The following is a 22,823-nucleotide window of genomic DNA, read 5'->3' on the forward strand; positions in this document are numbered from 1 at the left end:
GCAGGAACTCCCGCGGGCTCCCCAGGCTTGCGGATAGCTTCCTGAAGCCTTGAGAGCGAGAGGGGTCGGTGCGCACCGACCCCTCTCGTTCTCCAGGCTTCAGCGAAAGCCTGCATTCGCCCCATAGGACGCACACACATTTCCCCTTCATTTTTGGGTCCTATAGGGCGAAAAATACGGTATATAATTATTCTGATATTCTCAAATATACATTAATCATAAGAGACAGAGAACAAGAACCTAATGTACCGTCTGAGTGTTTGCAACCTAAAAACTTTATTTTCTTTGGTAAACTATATTTAGATAGTAATTAATGACCAAAAGAAGGCCCAAACATTGGAGAAATGTGCTATTCATTAATCTGCAACAAATGCAACTGCTGGAATGCTGTGTTCAGGGGTTTACTTACTGGCAAGAAGGCGCCTTCCATCAGACAGAATCATTTCTCCACTTTCCACCAAGGTTTTCAAAATGCAGGTGACATTTGTTGGGGCCTTGTCTGCCTCGTCAATAACCAGAATGTGCCCCTTTTTGACAGCTTTCACCTGGAAAACGTTAAACAGCACGCGCATTGGAAAAGAAACTGCACAACTCTGGATGCACTCTGATAAAGATATAAATTTACTGCCTGTGCATTTGTCATAGAGTTCACATTTTGGGTATTTAAGAGAACACATTCAATGGATTGTTTTCTCCACTTGTCCACTTCTATTAGCAGAAACTTCTGCCAGATCAAAGGCCATTTCAACTTACTTGTTTTGAGGGCTAGAAAACTTACTTTGAAAAGAAACAGGGCATTCTTAGATTTGTAATGATGTATTTCATCTCAAGATAAGGACTTGGACCCATCAACGAATTTTAGTGAAGAACTCATATATTCAAATGTACAAATGTGGACTTACTAGTGGAGAATCCTCATAGACAATATGACCATCTTTAACCGAAGGCTGAAGCGTAAGACTCTGCACGGTCGTGTCTCTAAGACAGCAAAACATGCACAAGTCAAAAAGGGAATTCATTTATTCTTATTTCAAAATATCAGACTCCATTTTACACTTAGAAACCACCTTAGAAAGGGCACTGAGCTTTAAGGAAAAATGCTTTAATCACAAAACTGGTGTTGAAAAGGGAACCGAAGTTAGTCTTCTCAGGGACGTTATACTCTGTTTCACCACCTCAAGATGATTTTTCAGTTAGCAGTCCCTTGTTTTAATGAGTAGAAGAGATCATGCCATTCAGCATTATTTAACCTTTGAAAGCTTTAATCACTTTCCATTCAGAATCTTTCCACTCCAATGCATTGTTTAGAACACACTAGTTTCAATTTTGCAAAGTTGCCCCCTCTCCCCTGGTGTTCTCCATACACAATAAACCTAAAGAAACAGTTTTGCTTGTCCGTGCATGTTTTTTATGTCTGGGTTGCCAAGATGCCACAAAGGGCTTCAGGGACGCCTGCTTTAACTTTGGACAAACCCCAAATCCCTCCAAGGCAACCTGTCTCAGAATTCATCTGATGCACCCTCCTGTTCAACACAGAATCAGAGAATTACAGAGTTGGAAGGGACCACAAAGATCATCAAGTCCAACCCCCTGGAAGGCAGGAATCTTTCATGGGAGAACGCGACTACTCCTCTTCCCACCCACTGGATTGAATAACTCCAAAGAGAGCAAAAGAGCAGGACTTTCAGCCATTTTGCATTTGGTTTTACAACATGGGCTGCAAAATGGCTGCTTTTGCAGCTTTCCTGAAGGGAAGGGTCAAAAGTTCAAAATAATGTTCAAGGGGATGTTTTGCTCAGGAAATTCTGCACAGGATGTTAAAAGGTTTAGATCAGGAACGTGGCAATTAGGGGAAATAAAAACTTAACTAACAGAAACTTACTCTCCTTTGGTGATTGGCTAAAAAGGTTGAGAAGGGGAGTGAAAATATTGTTTAGGAGTTGAGTTGGAAAACAGAAGAGGTAATTGAAGGACCTGATCAGCTGAAATGGCTGAATTGAAGAGGAAGGAAACAGGAGAGGATCATGAAGAGACTCAGAAGCTAAACTGAGGGATACAAGTTGATAAGCATTGCTTCACCAAGGGAAACACGCAAGAGCACATAGATCTGGGTGCATTTGTCTCTGTTTATTAGCTATTCATTCTCACGAGTGACTGCTCAAACTATTCAACTCACCTTTTCCTAAAATTATGTTCTAAAAATTGTTTAATTTGTTGTCTTGTTAGAACTTTAAATGCAGCACATTTCCTGTGACCTTGTTATTCACTCCAACTCTAAATTGCTATATCACTCTATCCAGTATTGGAAGTAGGTTGTGCCAGCTAAAGGGATATTTACTGAAAGCATCTGTAACATTTCACCAGCCATGTGTCTGAAAAATCCACCATACCATATTTTTCGCTCTATATGACGCACCAGACCATAAGACGCACCTAGTTTTGGAGGAGGAAAACAAGAAAAAAAATATTCTGAATCCCAGAAGCCAGAACAGCAAGAGGGATCGCTATGCAGCGAAAGCAGCGATCCCTCTTGCCGTTCTGGCTTCTGGGATAGCTGCGCAGCCTGCATTCGCTCCATAAGACGCACACACATTTCCCCTTACTTTTTAGGAGGGAAAAAGTGAGTCTTATAGAGCAAAAAATAAGGTAATTTATAGTGAAGCCCAATAATTGAGATAATAAAATTTATATACCAAGTGTACAAAAAAAGCATCAAAGCTGTTTACAAAAACAAAACAGTAAAATGATCAGTAAAAACAGTTAATATCAGCTCTTTAAAACGTTTAAAAAATGATTAAAATCAATGATAAGCAAAAACAGGTTAAACAGGTGCCTACCTGATTGTGAAGTCATGTAAAATGACTACACAGCCCCTCTTACCTGTGCAATTGCAAATACTCTCTTGGTCGATTGAGCAGGTGAAGGAATCTGTCAACCACCTTATTTTTCCCCACACCCTGCAGAAAGGAAAACCATTCCATTCCTTAACTGCAAATTAATGCAACGGGATTAAATATTCTTTACAACCAAGGAAAACCAAACCCCAACCATGGAAAAATGATTAACAAAAAGCAATGCTCGTACTGTATGTAGAAACATTTTTTTAGGCCTAGTTCGCACAACACAGTCAACAATGGCTTCCTGGAACTGTGGGAACATGCTGACTTCTGGAGAGGAGATCCTTCCCAGCACCTGCAGTAGCTAACTCAAGGTTTGGCTTTGCACTGTCAGCTGAAGCTGAGCTCATAGTAGTTAAGGACTTCCCTTGCAAACAACGAGCTGTAGGTTTGTCCTCAGCTACCATTCATGATGAAGGAGGAGAGCCCAGCCATGAGCCTGGGTTCAGATAAGTAGACAAAAGGTAAAGATAAAGGTACCCCTGACCATTAGGTCCAGTCGTGGAGGACTCTGGGGTTACGTGCTCATCTCGCTCTATAGGCCGAGGGAGCCGGCGTTTGTCCGCAGACAGTTTTTCTGGGTCATGTGGCCAGCATGACTAAGCCGCTTCTGGCGAATCAGAGCAGCGCACGGAAATGCTGTTTACCTTCCCGCCGGAGCGGTACCCATTTATCTACTTGCACTTTGACGTGGTTTCGAACTGCTAGGTTGGCAGGAGCTGGGACCGAACAACAGGAGCTCACCCCGTCGCGGGGATTCGAACCGCCGACCTTCTGATCGGCAAGCCCTAGGCTCTGTGGTTTGGACCACAACGCCACCTGCGTCTAGGCAGGGGCTTTGCTGCCACACTGCAAAGTAGTGGCTATCTCTTCCCTGGAGCCACACACTTTTTAACACCGCCTTAGTCTGCTTATTTTTCCAAAGCTCATTCTGAGACTGAGGGTAATCAAAATAATTTTACATCCTTGGATGCAAGGTTTCCCCCCAATGTACAGTAACAGTGGACTTTTCAGTGTCAGTCCTCTGTCAAATTATCCAGGTCAGAGCTTTCAATAAATACTAATTACAGTAAAACAAAAGTGCACGCTAGCAAGAAAAATTGGGTTGCTCTCACCTGGTTGCCAACCAAGAGAAGGTGTTCGCCAAGCAAAAAGTCTTTTAGCATATCTTCCATCACCATCATATGCTAGAGAGAAATTAAAACTGCTTTGTAAAACTTGAAACAACTTAGTAATGGCAAGGCAGCAGGAAAAAGTATTCTACAGCTTTTGAATGTACATGTGTAATTTTTTGTGGTGTTGGTGATGCAGTTGCCACACCCATTTAGAGAGGCAATAATATATATTTCCTTTAATTACACATTAATCTATATCAGTAAGAATTTATGAACTGATGTTGATTGGTTCAGCTACAGGTACGTCTAGCTCAGTAATGAATCTATTGAATAATACTAAAACTGATACTGATAATAATAGAGGCATAATAACAGAGGCTGTCCTTAACGCACAGCAGAAAAATGCAAAATCCACTGCTAGGAAGGTGAACTAACACAGCAATGAATGGAAGAAGGAATCTCCCAATAAACTTCCTACGTGGCAAATGGGACTTGAGGTAAGTGAAGAAATTAGGAGTGCCACTTCTTGCTGGAAACAGCCACAGAAACCTTGTTAACAAAATTCTTCGGTCGCGATGTATTTAGTCAGAACATTCGAATAACGTTTGCAGTGTTTTAATCACACTAGAAAAGGATGGCGGAGAAATCTGGTTGTACGTATTTGCTATTAAAATCTTGGCCAAAATTGGTCAGTGAGAGATCAGCACTTACTTGGGTATTTTCATAGAAGAGAACATCGGGCACTTTCATCCTCTCTAAGGGGTTATAAATCGGGATTGTGACTGCCCCAATCTTCAGGGTTCCCGAGTCCACTTCACCTGGAGGTTTCATACAAACCACATATATGAACAACTATATCCATTCGAAGTGCAATGGAAATATTTGATTTTAGCAAAGTCATGGAGGTGGGGAACATAAGATACATTGAGACTTGTCATTATGAAAGCTTGATTTTGAGAATGAGCATCTAGCTAGAAAACATGCTTATCAGGAGAGTTGTGCATTCTAAAACCTAGAAACTATTTAGAAACTAAATACTGTGTAGACATATGATGCCATGACTTGTCTTACATGCTTGTTACTACTTTTAGAGTTACAACAGATCTTCCAGGTAGCAGAAAGGGGAAGAGGCCACGTTTTAGGGAAGTGGGGGAAATGCAGCCCCATGCAATGGCTCACCGGTCAATACGTTTTTGGGGGGGTGGGGGAAGGAAATGCGGTTCTGAGAAGAAAAACGTGGTTCTGAGATGTGCATTTGAGGAGTTTAGAGATCCGAATTGGAGGCCTGCTCTCAGCGGTGAGCTGTTCACTGTGCTTTGCCACTATTCTGGTTGGCCTGACTGCACTTCAATACTTTCCACTTAGCTTTTGTGTTTCCCTTTGCTTAGAGAAATGGCTGCCATAGCAAACCCTCAGAGTAAAAGGGTACAAGTACGCAAATGGCATTCTAGGAGGTAGTGGGATTGAAGCACCGAATCATGACCTGTTTATTCTAAAGTTCACTTTAACAGAAGAAGCAGGGGGTGGAGGGAGAGGAAGAGGGAGAGAGGGAGAGAGGGAGAGAGAGAGAGAGAGAGAGAGAGACATGACCACAGCTTACAGCTATAGCCTTTCCCCTCCATTTCCAGAGTTTCAATGGGGCTTGCTTCAATTCCAGAGTCCAGCAGATTTTTATGTAAAGCAGATTTTGCAAGGTTGGGTAAAAACCTAATGAGACAGAAATGGCAGAAAGTTTATTTTTGGGTGGGGGGGAATAATCAACAATATTTGCAATTCTCCAATACGGAGAGACAAGACCATAGTGTGTTGTGGTCCTAGAATACCATCCACATATTTACTTCAACCACTTCAGACGTGTCTACTGAAATGTGTTTGTGTTTGAGCATGGATCTTAGACACTATGTCATGGGAGGGTAAACTCTCCGATTTCTTTCCATTGCTCTAATCCTTATTGCAGCAAAATGCACCCAGATTATAATGAATACATTAGTTATTTAAAACAACACTAGCCAAGACAAAGGTCACAAACCTATTTACTCGGGGGCTGTAGAGCACAGGGAGGGAACCTCCAGTGTACAGACTGATCTTGGCCTGTGAGGCAATTTCCCCCCAAGCCCCACCCTCCTGCCCATCAGGTGACATCACTGGGTGGCATCAGCTGATGGGCAGGAGGGCGGGGTTCAATCCTGTTGGGGTCTGCTTCTCAGACATGTTCCCTGCAAGGGAGCAGGTGTGCTCAGCCAAAGTGAGATGGACTGAACCTCTGCTCACCGACTGATTCTAATATATTAAAAACATCTCCAAGCAGCGTACATAAAAGAAGCAACAGCAGAGAGCTTGAACAAAATATTGCAAAAACACACATTACCTATAGAAACAAAGTTAAAGGTAAAGGTAAAGGGGCCCCTGACCATTAGGTCCAGTCGCGGACGACTCTGGGGTTGCGGCGCTCATCTCGCTTACTGGCCGAGGGAGCCAGTGTACAGCTTCTGGGTCATGTGGCCAGCATGACTAAGCCGCTTCTGGCAAACCAGAGCAGTGCATGGAAACACCGTTTACCTTCCCGCCGGAGCGGTACCTATTTATCTGCTTGCACTCTGACGTGCTTTTGAACTGCTAGGTTGGCAGGAGCAGGGACCGAGCAACGGGAGCTCACCCCGTCGCGGGGATTCGAACTGCAGACCTTCCGATCAGCAAGTCCTAGGCTCAGTGGTTTAGACCACAGCGCCACCCAAGAAACAAAGTTACTAATATCTAAATCAATCTCAATTCAATTTCCTTCTGGTGCACCCTCCCCCTCAGCCACCAGGGCCCAAACAAACTCTCAGCTCACCCACTAGGAGAAGACTTCCTGGAAACTTGCTTTCTAGGGGCAGGCCCAAGGTGGGTGGTCCTTGCTCAGGCTGCCCCTCGCTGCCCTCTCCACACCCAGGTCTACTATTCAGCTACTCTTTCTCGCAACCCTGACATTATTAGCTGTGAGATTATCTGATTGCATTACATGTTTTTAGATGTTTTCAATATTGTAACACATTCTCAGATGTTTCCAAACATTTTAAATGTGCTTTTATTTTATTTTTAATTGTATTGTTTTCTCACTTTTGTGTTTGCTGCCTTTGACTGAGAGGAAGCATGAGATATACAGTTAAACAAACAAATAATTCTGTCTTCACCCTTTTATCGTCATAAGTGGAATTCAGTTAAACAAAAAGATCAAAAGCGATATCTGGAATTTTCAGATTGTTAATAAATAATGTATTTGTGTTGTTAAACTAAACACAATAATAATAATTCACAACCGTAATAATGCAAAAATATACCTGGAAAGACAAGCTTTATTGACAGCGTCATAGAGTCTTTCATCAGGGTACTGAGATAGACGCCGACAAATTCTCAATAGCTGCCGTGTAGACAAGGAGGATGCCAATGACTGAGCCTAGCCAAAGTAAAATTAATTTTATTCACCATTTCTTAATCAGTAACGCAGGAGGAAAACAGCTTAAATCCCAAGCTGCCCATGGTTATGCAACTGACACCAGTGCGCAATTCAATCACGTCTCTGCTTTAAGTGCTATATAACCTGAAAAAATCCACTATCCAAATAAAAAATACCATAAATTCACAGTGATGTCAATTACTAGATCTCAACTGAGGAAGTTCAAGCATCAAGACTTGAGCACTAACATTAGTAGGAGTTCAATATGGGTATGTCTTTAAGTTAACATCTTGCATTAAAAACCTGACAGTACCAAACTACCGAAGGCTTTTCACCAAAGCCAGACTAAACGTCTTTCCTTCTGCAGTGTTGGATGGCAGGTTGAGAGGAGTTCCCTACCAGGACAGACTTTGCTCGTGTGCTCAAGACATCGATTCCATAAAACATATTTTGTTGCATTGTGCAAAATATGAGCAAGCCAGGCCTGAACTGATACTACCCTTGCTGGTACCTTTCCCGGGAAAATCAGAGGCTCACTATGTCAGGTTCCTATTGGAAGACCGGACAAATGCTAGAACATTAGCAGTGGCAAAGTTTTTATCGGTGGTTGCAAGAACAAATGAGCCCTATATTCTAAACAAAATGCTTGTTTAACCTGGAGGTGGGCTGTATGATTATTGATTTGTAATGATTTCTTGGGTCTCTGGACCGTAATAAAGATTGATTGATGATTACCGTATTTTTCCCTCTATTACACGCAGATTTTTTCTCCTAAAAAGTAAGGGGAAATGTCTGTGCGTGTTATTGAGCGAATGTGTGGTCCCTGGAGCTGACAAGCGCGAGTGAAGGCAAAAATCAGGCAAATATCAAATCGTCCGGAGAAGGGAGGAAAGAGGAAGCTGCTGCTTTCCTGCATTCTGCCTCAGGGTCTTACTGCCCACCCGCTTCTGTTTCCTTACTGTGTTTGCTCAAACGGAACAAAGAGCAGAGAAAACCCCTCCCCTCCAGGCAAGCAGAGCGGAAAGCAGAGCGTCCTTCCTTCTAATTCCTCTCCGTGCGTCTGGGACTCGAAGGCAACATGCAGGTTGGGGGGGGGGAGAGAGAGAGCTGGCTGGCTTGTGGGGGGGGGGGACTTTTGCCTTCCTTTCCTCCCTCCGGTAAAACCCCTCTCCTGCATTCTTAGCCAGCTGCTTCTCTGCACACCCCTCTCCTTGTCGCTTCTATGTTTTTCCTTCCCTCCCTACTTAAAACGTGGTTCCAATCACGGATCCACATGGATCCTCAGGATCTTTGCATTGAGTCACCCCAAATTCACCATCAGATCACATAACAATGATCTGATGCAAAAACAGGGCTGCAATGGTGCAAAAACATGGTTACAAAGCACGGATCCACATGGATCCTCAGGATCTTTGCATTGGGTCACCCCAAATTCACCATCAGATCACATAGCATGTCCATGGCTACAGCCTGCACCAAAAAAATCATGCACCCACTGTTGCCTGGGGCTGCAATGGTACAAAAACGTGGTTACAAAGCATGGATCCACATGGATCCTCAGGATCTTTGCATTGGGCTGCCCCAAACTCACCATCAAATCACATGTCTGTGGCCGCAGCATGAAGCACAAAAATGATACATCCACTCATTCAGAATTTTTTTTTCTTGTTTTCCTCCTCTAAAAACTATGTGCGTGTTATGGTCAGGTGCGTGTTATCGAGCGAAAAATACGGTAGATATGGTTAACCAGAATTCCCTCTTAAATGGAATTTGAAATTGGAGTTTGAAGCTGATTAGCAAACTCTGGTTGGCCTTAACAGTGCCAGTTCAATGCTCTACCAATGTCAATCCCATCAAGTGAAGTGAGTGGGGTGCTCTGGCGAAGAGCAAGTACACAATCCCCTAGCCTGCCTCTGAGTCCTTAACTGTGGTTAAGAGATCCCTGGGGTTATGCCAGCATGATAAACTATAAGAACAATCCATCGAACTCCAGATGTTACACGTTGAGTACAGCACAATGGGAACCAGTAAGAAGATAGCAGCAAACATACTGCAGCTTCTCTCTCAAATATCTGCACTAACAGAGCAATACCATTTGTAGTGCTTTCCAAAGCCATAGTGTTTGGGATAATAATAATATTTTTATTTATTTATATCCCACCCTTCCCGATTTTAAAAACCAGGCTCAGGACAGCTAACAGCAAATATAAAACATTGATTAAAATGCGACTTTAAAACAGCATAAAATACAACATAAAATGCGGCATCAATATCAATAAAATTCAAAAATTCAGGGGTCATTTTGGAGAAAGGGGAAAAAAACCCAGTCAGTAGACATCAAATGATCCCCAGGGCTAACTGGCCAAGTTGGTCCTACTGGGGTCAGCAAGGAGACCAGGGAAGAATTTAAATGTGGGGTCCCAGAAAGCCACTCCCGATCTTAGGAGGGGGGGTTGCGGGCTCACGACCCCGACTACACTCTTGCGGGGCTGGCGCCAGCCCCGCGGGACACAGGGATTCCCATTATTATTCATCTCCTGCAGTTGGCTGGCGGCAGGGGCGGGCCGTCCAAGGGGCACTTAAGGTCGGGGCAGCCCTGGCTTGCCCCTTTTCCTCCTTTGCAGCAGCTGCGGTTTCCCACCCACCCGCCCTCTAGGTTTGCACCTGGACTTTGCTATGGGCTTTGGCTGGTCGCCGCAAGGGGCCTGGTAGGAGTTTTTCCATTTGGCTAATTGGCTGGAATTTTGAAGCCACTTGGTTTTTTCGCCTACCTCGTAGCAAAACGTCACAACTCCCTGGTCTTGGTGATTAGGCATTGGCCGGGGTATTGTTATGCAAATGAGATCGGGGGGGAGGAACGCCATCACCTCCCCCAATTCTTGAAGGGTAGTTCGTTAAAGGACTCCGGGGGGCGTCGCCTCGTCCAAAACCTATGGAGGCTAGGGCCTAAAGCGCGCTCCCGAGCGGTAACCCATTGGGGAGCGCCTAGGGATGTGCATCTCGGGGGCTCCCCCTGTTGGTGCTTAACCCTTCCCGGTTAGACCGGATAGTCTGATAGGGCCAATGACTAAAGCCAATACCGCTCTTACCTGTAATCAATAAAGTTGTGGCCATTTTTCGCCCATTAACCTAAATTCTTGTGTCCGGTGTCTTTATTTACTCCATCTGTGGGAGGGGGCGGGAATAGCCACGCAAAGGGTTTCTTTCGCAAATTCCAATTGAAGGCCAGGCGGAATAGCTCTGTCTTACAGGCCCTGTGGAGGGAGATCAAATCTTGCGGGGCCCTAGTCTCGTGGGACAGAGCATTGCACCAGGTCGGAGCCATCACTGAAGAAGCCCTGGCCCTCCTGGAGGGTAGTCTGGTTTCCTTAGGGCCCGGGACCTTTAAGCTATTATTATTCATGGACCTTAGGGTCCTCTGTGGGACATACCAGGAGAGGCGGACCCATAAGTACAAGGGTCCTAGGGCTTTAAAGGTCAAAACCAGCACCTTAAACCTGACCCCTATATATTTGTGGCTTAGAAGAGACACTGAATCCATTTATACAGTTGGCTCTCACTCTCCTCAAACAGCAAATTTGCACTAGTTAGTTTTTTAAATATATATATACAAGTTAACGGTGTAAAGCAGAACTGCTCACAAATTCACATCCATTTGTTCTCAGCAAACTTTGCTTTTCTCCAATGGCCAAGATGCAAGCAAATTACAACTATTTATATGAGCATTTTCTAAATGGAACAGGAAGAGACTCTGGAAAATGTAACATCTGGCAGGGACATTCAAGTTCAAGATATAGGTCATGTTTAAAAGCAAGAGTAATTTGTGTATTGAACAGGTTAGCGACCAAGTTCATGCCCTGTCATTATCGCCTTACACAAGGGTAAACATGCATCTGGAACCCTATGGGGGGAGTGAGCAGCTATATTCTCTCCCTGACGCTGCATGAGCCATCAAGGATTGTATACCTAAGGCGTACATTTCAACTCGCAGCACAAGAGGGCTATTTATATCATTCTGCAGATGTCCTGTCACTATTCATCTGTAGGAATCTCCCCTCAGTCCGAACTGTGACTCACTTCTGACGTGCAGGCCTCTGGACATTTTGAAATTTCAAAACGTTATCCCTGTGGAGAGGCCCCACTTTTCAGACTCACTGTATGTCAGAAATCTGTATCTATGTGAAGGGCCACATGGATTTTCTTTTTAGATATAGCAGATTTGGGTGCTAATTAGGCATTAAATGAATAATACATTGATTTTTTTTTTGCCCTTCAAAACTACAGTGGTACCTCGGGTTACATAGACTTCAGGTTACAGACGCTTCAGGTTACACACTCCGCTAACCCAGAAATAGTGCTTCAAGTTAAGAACTTTGCTTCAGGATAAGAACAGAAATCGTGCTCTGACGGCGCAGCAGCAGGAGGAGGCCCCATTAGCTAAAGTGGTGCTTCAGGTTAAGAACAATTTCAGGTTAAGTACAGACCTCCGGAACGAATTAAGTACTTAACCCGAGGTACCACTGTACCAGCATCCAAGACACGTAATGTGTGATCATTTCCTCTTAAATGCAGACATAGAATGAATGGTAGTCAAATAATACAATTTCTGAATGCTCTGGGGGATCTTCTAGGCCCTAGTTTCACAGTGGAATGGCAATATGCAGAGGGTCATCAATGAGCTTCTAAGTACCGTCTCTGACCAAGGGCAGTCCAATGGGCTGCTTTGTTTTCTGAGGAATTCTGGGTAATGAAGGGTGCCGGATAATGGCTAGAGTGCAGGTGGCACAAGTCTCAGTCGGAATCGAATATAGGAACAAATACACAGGTCATAGGTCAGTGGTGGCAACAAAGAGAACAACCTCTCAGTCACTATGGCTTCTTGAGAATTGCCCAGTAGGGGTGTTTGGAGCGGCAAATAGACTGGTCCAGACCAGAGCCATATAATTAACGGGCCACTCAATAGACTCCTGTTGAGGCGCAAAGGGCGTGGAGTGAAAAATCTTTCAGATCCATGATGCCACAATTAGTGGAGGTCTTTGGAGCACCTGTGGCATCAGCTTAAGTGGTTCTAGCCTCAGAAGGTCTACAGGACACTTGCAACAGTGAGGCAGACTGTGTGCCCTCTCCATCCGAGCCCATTAGGGCTGGTAAAATCCAGGAGGGGGATTGGCTGGATGGGCCCAGGGAGTGGATGATGCCCACTCCATAAAGTGGCAGTGGTGGAGCCTCCTGAAGAAGTCCCTCCTGGATCAAGATTATAGAAAACTTCCCCTTTCTGGGAAAGACGGTCAAGAGGGATGTGGCAGGCCAGCTCTTGACATGCCTGGAGAAAGCAAATCATCTGCACTCACTCAGCCAGGTTTCAGGACTAGTTTTAACACCAACCCTGTGGATTCTCTCCTGAGTCTCCCAAAGGCACTACTCAGGGGAGGCACTCCTCCTGCCCAAAGGATCACCACCAGAAAGTGGTCCTTGAAGACCGTGGCTCAGTCCCATGGCTTTGAGTTGTTGGGTCCGTCAAGGGACCATTCCCTCCCTTATGCAATTCAACAACCATATGAAACCATTGGGAGCCATCACCTGCAGACCTAGGCCACGGAGACCTCTACTTTGCCGTTCCATCTGAATCAGGGGAGGCTGTGAAGGTGTGACTGGTGTTGGGAGGCAGTGATGGGCTGAATGAGAGCAATAATCTGAGGCTGTAAGAGAGAGGCGTGGGGTGGGGCTGCTTCTGTGTCCAGGAATTAGGTGAATAACCTGTTCTGGGAAGGACTGCACTTCCCCCTTGAATGAACTGGGTGTTTATGCCCAGCTTAGGTCAGCTTGTCAGCTACGGTCTACGGTTGCTCCTGGACCAGAAGAGCCTCAGTTGTCCATACTCTGGTGACCTCCCACCAGGACTACTGCAACATGGGACTCTCCTTGAAGTCAGTCTGAAGGCTACAGCTGCTAGGCTGGTAAGTGGGGCATTTGCTGATGGTCTTGCAGCAGTGCTGTTATTCTAGTCAAACACAGGACGCGATAAAGAAGAAGGCAAGCAAAACGGAACAATTGAAATTCGAATGGTTGGACTCACAGTGGGATCATTTGTCTCGCGGAGTTTGTGTGCTAATTTCAACAGCTGCTCCACTGCAGCACTAGGAACATTTGGAACCTGAAAAAAATATATACAAATATAAAATATGGCTAGCACTATATAATTCATTCATTATCTGAGTGCTGACATTGCCAAAATAGCATCATCCACAGAGTAGCATCAGCAGCCTTGGAAAACTCCAAAGTTTACAGAACTATAACTTGGGGGGTGGGGGTGGATAAACTTAGGAGGAAAGACCCCCCCAAAAAACCCAGATCACTGAGGACAAACCATGCTCAGTAGCCTCAGAACACGGAATGTCTGTTTCATGAAGGGGGAACAAAAAATGGGGAAGGAGGCCATGGAAGTAGAATAGAGTAATCTGGAAAGAGACAGGCTTGCTTGCCTGTTCGATAGACACTCTGGACAGCAGACTGTCCACACTGTCCACCACACTGCAACATTTTGTTGCCGATCCCTCTTGCATACATGTAATACACATACACACCATGCATGCATTTCTGTTTATATATGATCTATTCATTTTCACAGTATAAATGAGAGGGCAGAACTCAAAAAACACCATTTGTGAAGCACCTTGCACACCTCCTGCTTGTCAAAAAGCTGAGAAGAGAGGGGTGTGGGGGGGGGAGAGAAGGAAAGGGCATTGGGTAGCCATTCAAAGGACTCCTTGAATGGCTAGCCAAAGCCAAGCAGCAAGGCAAAGTTTTGCAAATACTTACCACCCCTTTAATAACTTTAATTTCTTCACTCTTGCTCAGAGGCTTTATGTCATGGAAAAGGAAAAGCGTCAAGAGCTCTGGGCCCAGCCATTGCTGCGTGGAGCTTCCTAGGACAGGCGGCTCTGCTAAGGCAATTATCCTAAAGGAAGGCTGAATGGGGAAAATGGACCTGCGAGAAAATGGTAAGTTTTAGATGTGCCATCTTGCCCAGGCCTGAAGAACACCTGAATGCAGCTCAAAAGCTCGTTCCGCTTTCGCATTCCCACTCACTGCATGGTCCGAGAGGCGGCAATGCCTACATTATTCTGTTTTTCACTTCGTCGGACCGACACAGTAGGGCAGCATTCTGAACAAGAATGGTACGTTAGACATCACTGCTTGGAAAGTGGCGGTTACCAAAAAAAATCTAGTATTTCAAAGACTAAGCTGAGAACTGCCTGCTGAAAACACTCAGATCAAAATGCTGGTGGTGACATCAGTTATTTTTAGCTTAAAGTCATAAGCCTCAAAGCTAATCCCTGACTGATAAAACACAAACAACAAAGCGTCTGAAATAAATAATGTGAAATGGGAATAATGAATACGCAATTGTCAAAATGTAGGAAACCAGCAAATGTCGAAGAAAAGCAACCATGCTTATTACAGAAAGAACTACTTTTGTAGGGCAGCTGTCTTCACATTTCTATTTTATACACTTCTATTTTCACTAGTAAACAGGAGAACATGCTCATTTCTGAAACTCATTCCAAGCCCTCTGGTGTGATGACTTGTGTCAGGAAATGCAGGGACTCTGGCAGTCACTTCCCTTACAGGCTGCATTGCACTAATAGGGCAAGCGGCCTTCAAAAAGAAAAAGATTCCCATGGTAAAATATCTGTGAGCCACTGGTGCAAAGTGTCAGCGATATGCAGCCTCATCACATTCATGAGGCTCCTCTGAGTCACTGCCAGTTAGCTACAGATCACAGCAAGTCCATGGGTCTTGCTACAATGCGCTACAAGCACATATTCTGGATGTTACTATTTTAAAAAAATTAGGGGAAAAGTTATGAGAAGGAAAATACCCAGGATTTTAAACAAGCTATTGTGCTTCTCATGGCCACAGAGCATTCTATGAAGCATGGCACTGTTATGCAGTGGTCCCGCTTCTTCCTCCTGGGCAGTGTCCAGAAAGTAGTGCGGGGTCTCACTTGTGTGGTGCCTCAGGGCTCTCCCTCGTGCTTTTTAACATATGAAACTGCTGGGAGGTATCATCACAGGGTTTGGGCTGGGTGTTCACGGTTGTGGGGTGGGTGGCAGTCAACAGATTGAGGTTGAATCCCAACAAGAAAGAAGTACTGGTTCTGGGAGACAGGGGGTGGGGCAGGTGTAGGGGGTTCCCTGTTCCTGAATGGGGCAACTGTGCCCCCTAAAGGACCAGATGCACAGCCTGGGAGTCATTTTGGATTCAAAGCTGTCCGTGGAGGTACAGGTCACTTCTGCGTCCAGGGCAAACTGCTGGTCTATGACCATAATAAACTGATTAAACTGGTTGTGTCCTGGGCAGCTGTCTATCAGCTCCATCTGGCACAACGGCTGAGACCCTCCCTGCCTGTGGACTTTCTTGCCCGGGTACACGCCCTAGTTATCTCCCGCTTGGACTACTGAAACACACGTGAGACTACATTTGAAGGTGACTCAGAAACTACAACTAATCCAGAATGTGGCTGCCAGACTGGTGACTGGGAGTGGCCACCGGGGCCATATAACACTGGACCTAAAAGATCTACCGTATTTTTCGCACCATAGGACGCACTTTTTCCCCTCCAAAAATGAAGGGGAAATGTGTGTGCGTCCTATGGTGCGAATGCAGGCTTTCGCTGAAGCCTGGAGAGCGGGAGGCATCGGTGCGCACCGACCCCTCTCGCTCTCCAGGCTTCAGGAAGCTATCCGCAAGCCTTGCAAGCCCGGCGGGAGGTCCCGCGGGCTCACAAGGCTTGCGGGCAGCAGCCTGCAGCCCCGGCGAGTGTCCGCAAGGCTTGGGGCGGCAGCCTGTCACCCGAAGCTTCCCCGTGCTTCGGGCGAGTGTTCGCAAGGCTTGGGGCGGCAGCCGCGGCTGGGGGGGGGGAATATTTTTTTTTTATTCATTCCCCCCCCCCAAAAAATGAGGTGCGTCCTATGGGCCGGTGCGCCCTATAGAACGAAAAATACGGTACATAGGTTCCCAGTACATTTCCAAGCACAATTCAAAGTGTTGGCGCTGACCTTTAAAGCCCTAAATGGCTTCAGCCCTGAATACCTGAAGGAGCGTCTCCACCCCCATTGCTCAGCCCAGACACTGAGGTCCAGCTTCGAGGATCTTCCGGCAGTTTCCTCCCTGTGAGAAACGAAGTTACAGGGAAGCAGGCAAAGGGCCTTCTTGGCAGTGGCGTCTGTCCAGTGGAACACCCTCCCATCAGATGTCAAGGAAATAAAGAACTACCTGACTTTTAGAGGACATCTGAAGGCAGCCCTATATAGGGAAGTTTGATAATGTTTGATGTTTTACTGTGTCTGATGTTTTAATCTGTTGGAAGCCAACCAGAGTGGCCAGGACAACACAGTCAGATGGGTGGCAAACAAACATTAATCTTCATCATCATCACCACCACCCAGCAGGCTACCTTTGTTGTAGTTCCTCATCGGAGAGTTGTAGATCTTCTTTCAACTTCTGATATCTCTCATTCCTGAGCAATCTAGTGCCATCATACAGAGTAATGTCTCTGTCATGAATCAACCTGCACAGGATTTTACAAAAAAGGGGGCAATAAGCAAGTTAGAGGCTCTGTTCTAATAATCAGTACTTGTTAATTAGAGAAACACTTCATGCTTGCCCTTCCTGCCACTGACCATCATAGAAATTCCTTCATGTGTTGAAATATCCACGCATAAAACAAACCTACAGGTGAACATGAATGAGTTGAGGGCCGTCTTCCAATCTGAACACATTTTCTGAAGGATGTAATTTACAGTGAAAGTTCAGAATCGGAGTTAAAGCTCTGATTGACAACATCCAACTAGGACAAGGAATTAACACTTGCTTTTTAAATTATGCATGAAGTATAATGTAACAATCTTGCTCTCCTATCCTTTGAAATAATCAAGTAATAATCTTGCTCTCCAATCTTTTGAAAGAATGCAGTATTGAACAGTATAACAATACATTTTAAATGAACAAAATATATGGGCTACAACACAGAGATGTCCAGGCATTCAGTCTGCACATGCATCCATTGCCCAAGGGTTTCTCTTTCAAAAGGCAACCTCAAATCGCTCTTTAAAGCTTCCATACAGGAAAAGCACTTTGAAAATCTGGAGCAAGCACTCTAGGGGAAAATAAGGGCTAAAAATATCCTGCCCACAACACAGCTTCCTGTTCTCCCTCAAATTCCAAAGTGTTAAAAACATAACCAGTATAAATTCAAAAATGTGATTTAAAGGAAAGCATAGCAATATTAACATATAACTGAAGGCAAGTTCACAGAATCAGTGGTGTTAACTAAACCAGAAATGTGCACACCGAACATTTTCACACTTTATTATCACCATCACAGATAAATCTCATTTCAATCCCTAATGAAACAATTTTGAATGATGACGTCTAGAGGGGGCAGTAAGAAACCAACAGTAAATTCAGAAGACTACAGCTCTAGTTATGAAACAACCATTTCATACTGAAAGAGTTAATGCTATGGCCTGGGGCCACTTTAGACTTTACATGGAAGAATTCTTTCCTGTGTATATGCTACATGCCCACATGAGGAATATGAAAACACAGGAAGATTGTGCTTCAAGATAACCATTGGGAGACATGTGCCTGGACAGCCACAACTAATGGAAGTCGCTTTGTATGTGCTCAGTCTGGTTTCTAGATTCAGTCTTTATCTTAATTAAATTTTACAGTGTGGAATATTCCTTCGTGTAATTCATTTATTTCCATTCAATGTGAGCCTCAGATGCAAAACCTAGCCATACACTTTCCATCATGTTTAACAACTTAAGCAACCTAAGGATAACTCAGGACCAAAATGGATGTGGCATCTGTCACGTGGTTTGGTCTTGTGTGTCAGTTTAAAAAAGCAAAACAAAATCAGTCATGGTAGGATTAGTAGAGCTAGATTAGGTCCATTGTGTGGAGGTAAAGGTAAAGGACCCCCTGACAGTTAAGCCTAGTCACGAACGACTATGGGGTTGTGTCGCTCATCTTGCTTTACTGGCCAAGGGAGCCGGCGTTTGTACACAGACAGTTTTTCCATGTTATGTGGCCAGCATGACTAAGTCATTTCTGGCGAAACCAGAGCAGCGCACGGAAATGCCGTTTACCTTTCCTCCAGAGTGGTACTTATTTATCTACTTGCACTTGGACATGCTTTCGAACTGCTAGGTTGGCAGGAGCTGGGACCGAGCAACGGGAGCTCACCCCGTCGCGGGGATTCAAACCGCCAACCTTCTGATCAGCAAGCTCAAGAGGCTCAGTGGTTTAGACCACGGCGCTACCCGCGCCCCTAATTCTGAATCACAATCTTCCTGTGTTTTCATATTCCTCATGTGGGCATGTAGCATATACACAGGAAAGACATTTGTGTGGAGGGAGGTGCTTAACTCCTATGCCCCATCTGTAGTGCCATTTAAAAGGGATATGGCAGAGTAACAGTTAAAGCCCCGTCCCTCCACATTCTGCATCGAGATCACCCTTCTTCAGAACTGGCAATTCTGCTTGTCAAATCAGCCGTGTAAGGCCAACCTATGTGGCAGAAATGACATCTGCTGTGCTCCTCGGTCCTTTTTTGCCAACCTATTTATTTATAGTATTCTAAGTGAACTGCCTTTTTATGGCCAACTCGCACTTGCTGGCAGCCCCTCTCGTGCCTTGGAAGCACGTGGGACTGCAAGCAGGCTGTGTTCATGCAGAAACAACATTTCCCTGAACTGGGGGCTCTCTGTGGGGCCGGTGTCCGAAGCTGCACAGCTCCATTGGCTTGAAAAAATATCGCCCGGACTCCACAATTCATGACTGGTCCACCAAATTGGTGATTCTTCACAAGCACTGTCAGAATCTTCTAGAAACACTCCTGCAGAAGCCCCGGTGACTGTGGACCTGTCCTGACAAGACAGAAGTACTGTTTTTGGGGGACAGGGGACGGGTGGGTGTGAGGGATTCCCTGGTCCTGAATGGGGTAACTGTGCCCCTGAAGGACCAGGTGCGCAGCCTGGGAGTCATTTTGGACTCACAGCTGTCCATGGAGGTGCAGGTCAATTCGGTGTCCAGGGCAGCTGTCTACCAGCTCCATCTGGTACGCAGGCTGAGACCCTACCTGCCCGCGGACTGTCTTGCCAGAGTGGTGCATGCTCTAGTTATCTCCCGCTTGGACTACTGCAACGCGCTCTACATGGGGCTACCTTTGAAGTTGACCCGGAAACTGCAATTAATCCAGAATGCGGCAGCTAGGCTGGTGACTGGGAGTGGCCGCCGGGACCACATAACACTGGTCCTGAGAGATCTGTATTGGCTCCCAGTATGTTTCCGAGCACAATTCAGAGTGTTGGTGCTGACCTTTAAAGCCCTAAACGGCCTCGGTCCTGTATACCTGAAGGAGCGTCTCCACCCCCATCATTCAGCCTGGACACTGAAATCCAACACCGAGGGCCTTCTGGCGGTTCCCTCATTGCGAGAAGTGAGGTTACAGGGAACCAGACAGAGGGCCTTCTTGGTAGTGGCACCCACCCTGTGGAACACCCTCCCTTCAGATGTGAAGGAAATAAGCAGCTATCCTATCTTTAAAAGACATCTGAAGGGAGCCCTGTTCTGGGAAGTTTTTAATATTTAACGCTGTACTGTTTTTAACACTTGATTGGGAGCCGCCCAGAGTGGCTGGGGAAACTCAGCCAGATGGGCTGGGTATAAATAAATTATTTATTTATACACAGTGGGTGGCACTGTGGGTAAAAGCCTCAGCGCCTAGGGCTTGCCGATCGAAAGGTCGGCGGTTCGAATCCCCGCGGCGGGGTGCGCTCCCGCTGCTCGGTCCCAGCGCCTGCCAACCTAGCAGTTTGAAAGCACCCCCGGGTGCAAGTAGATAAATAGGGACCGCTTACCAGCGGGAAGGTAAACGGCGTTCCGTGTGCTGCCCTGGCTCGCCAGATGCAGCTTTGTCACGCTGGCCACGTGACCCGGAAGTGTCTGCGGACAGCGCTGGCCTCTTGAGTGAGATGAGCGCACAACCCCAGAGTCTGTCAAGACCGGCCCGTACGGGCAGGGGTACCTTTACCTTTACCTAAAGCCTCGGTCGCCATGTCCTTCATTAACACCCCACAGATCTATTCCTCTAGGACTGTCACACTGACCTTTGCAGAACAGCTAGGGTTCCTGGGTTGACACGGTGAATCCCATCCAAAATAACAAGCTTCCCCTCCAGGGCAGCTGTTATAAGTGCAGATGGTCTCCAGGAAGTGTCCCCATTAGGGAGAGTGTACCTCTGCTGCAGTAGATCTCGGGCTGTCATATCCTATGAGTAACAACAGAAGGAGCAAACTACTATTAGGGTGAGTCTCAATAATACAAAGCATTTATTTTGCTGGCACTGTAATATTTTGCTTTAGTCGACACATCAAAAAAAGGAATCGTGATTGTTTTAGCCATGGATTTATGCACACATAAAATGTGCAATACGCATATAAGCATGCTACAGCTTTGCCTACAGAACAGGCAACAAGCATTGCCTCAAATGAAAGGATGTTGCCAATTAAGGCAAAATACTGTTTTAGTCCTGGTGCAGATTAAGGATTGACCTCTCTTTTCTTTAATCCATCGTCCTTACTTAGTTGCCGCTACTATCTAGGCATCAACCCATGTCTTCAATGGGCAATACCAAGAACAGAGCAGTAGAAAAGAAAAACTGGTTTCTAAGCAACTTCAGTGTACAATATTGTTATTTTGTCTTCTCATTTTCCCTTATCCAGGTCCAGGGCTCCCACAGCCTCTCCTGATTCAGATGCCACCCAAAAATTAGAGCTGAGTGCTATCAGAACACTGATAAAACTTGGTTCCCCCACTCTTCATATCGATATTAAATGCTTCTGGTGATAAAATGGTGCCAGGTCATGTAGGCTGCACCGGATCACCTTAACACAAACCCAAATTTGTTGTTTTAAAGTAAACATAAAAGCAACCTAAACTATTAACATGCAGATTTATTTTGAAAATGAAATCAGCTCCAGTTGCCAACAGATCACAGAATCAATGACCTACTTTTCACTGCGGAGCCTGGGCTATACCATCTCAGACTGCAGGTGGGATCTCACATTATTCTTCTATATAAAAATTAACATCCCTGCAGCACAGGAACCATAGAGAATAGACTACAATTCTTCCCCCAGGCATCCATTTTCTCAGGGCATTGACTTTTGAAGGGACTTCAACTGCATGGCATCTGAAATGGTATAGCCTGGTCCAACCCCCTTAGTAAGGAATAGGGTAACATCATAAGAAACGAGCAACAATCCAAATGCAACCCTCTGGTCAGTGTGTGACAAGCCTAGGAGGCCAAGGGTTGGGGTATCAATAAACTTACCTGATATAGCATGACGGGTTCTATGTTATACCCTAATGCAGTTGCAAATTCCTTAGCAAGAACTGTTTTGCCACAACCCTGGAGAGAAAAAGGAAAACAAGCTGATTGAAGCAGCTGTACGTTCAACCTGAGCAAGTAACAATTTGAGGCGCACAATAGAAATCAGTCTGTGATAAATTAGTATGGGCAGTTTCCCCAACCTCACCAACTGGTATAAGTTTGTGTCTATCACAATACTGCATTAAATTTAGCGCTATGTACAGTTACATTAGGGGCGTGGGTGGCGCTGTGGTCTAAACCACTGAGCCTAGGGCTTGCTGATCCGAAGGTTGGCGGTTCGAATCCCCGTGACGGGGTGAGCTCCCGTTGCTCGGTCCCTGCTCCTGCCAACCTAGCAGTTCAAAAGCACGTCAAAGTGCAAGTAGATAAATAGGTACCGCTCGGGGGGGAAGGTAAACGGCGTTTCCGTGCGCTGCTCTGGTTCGCCAGAAGCGGCTTAGTCATGCTGGCCACATGACCCGGAAGCTGTACGCCGGCCCCCTTGGCCAGTAAAGCGAGATGAGCGCCGCAACCCCAGAGTCGTCCACGACTGGACCTAACGGTCAGGGGTCCCTTTATCTTTACCTTTACAGTTACATTATGGCACTTACTTTTTCTCCAATCAAACAGATATCTTTAACCATGTGGGACAATATCATTTCTGCCAATTGCTGTTCATGGCTGGGAGTCTTAATGAAATTGTCTGTCCCAGAATGCAGGTTTAGTGGCCTAGTCCCAGCAGGAACCTAAAAGACAGATAGCACTATGTTAAGTATAATTGGTTTAATTCACACAGAAATGGTGAATACCTGTGTATTGGTGAAAAGGTTTAACATGGGGGTTTTCCATGGGGCTATATTAAAGGGTCTCTGAGCTCTAGCAGAATTGATAATTCGCTGTAGTTCTCTAGTAGCTAACATGTGAGTGAG

General features: G+C 45.5%; 1 protein-coding gene across 4 annotated transcripts in view; it reads right to left on the reverse strand.

The window, feature by feature from the left end:
• Positions 1 to 22,823, reverse strand: part of VWA8 (von Willebrand factor A domain containing 8) — a 92,004-nt gene that overhangs the window by 46,837 nt on the left and 22,344 nt on the right. For all 4 annotated transcript variants that reach the window (XM_053397243.1, XM_053397241.1, XM_053397240.1 and 1 more), the window contains 13 exons: positions 22,506 to 22,640; positions 21,856 to 21,933; positions 20,630 to 20,790; positions 16,909 to 17,022; positions 14,268 to 14,436; positions 13,525 to 13,602; positions 7,333 to 7,448; positions 5,613 to 5,719; positions 4,724 to 4,830; positions 4,013 to 4,084; positions 2,881 to 2,957; positions 903 to 978; positions 410 to 545 (listed from right to left, as the gene is read on the reverse strand). In XM_053397243.1, coding sequence (XP_053253218.1) covers positions 410 to 545; positions 903 to 978; positions 2,881 to 2,957; positions 4,013 to 4,084; positions 4,724 to 4,830; positions 5,613 to 5,719; positions 7,333 to 7,448; positions 13,525 to 13,602; positions 14,268 to 14,436; positions 16,909 to 17,022; positions 20,630 to 20,790; positions 21,856 to 21,933; positions 22,506 to 22,640 — 1,426 coding nt within the window. The remainder of the gene's footprint in view (positions 1 to 409; positions 546 to 902; positions 979 to 2,880; positions 2,958 to 4,012; positions 4,085 to 4,723; positions 4,831 to 5,612; positions 5,720 to 7,332; positions 7,449 to 13,524; positions 13,603 to 14,267; positions 14,437 to 16,908; positions 17,023 to 20,629; positions 20,791 to 21,855; positions 21,934 to 22,505; positions 22,641 to 22,823) is intronic.

This window comes from Podarcis raffonei, chromosome 7, assembly GCF_027172205.1.
Source record: "Podarcis raffonei isolate rPodRaf1 chromosome 7, rPodRaf1.pri, whole genome shotgun sequence".
In the NCBI taxonomy this organism is placed as follows: Eukaryota; Metazoa; Chordata; class Lepidosauria; order Squamata; family Lacertidae; genus Podarcis; species Podarcis raffonei.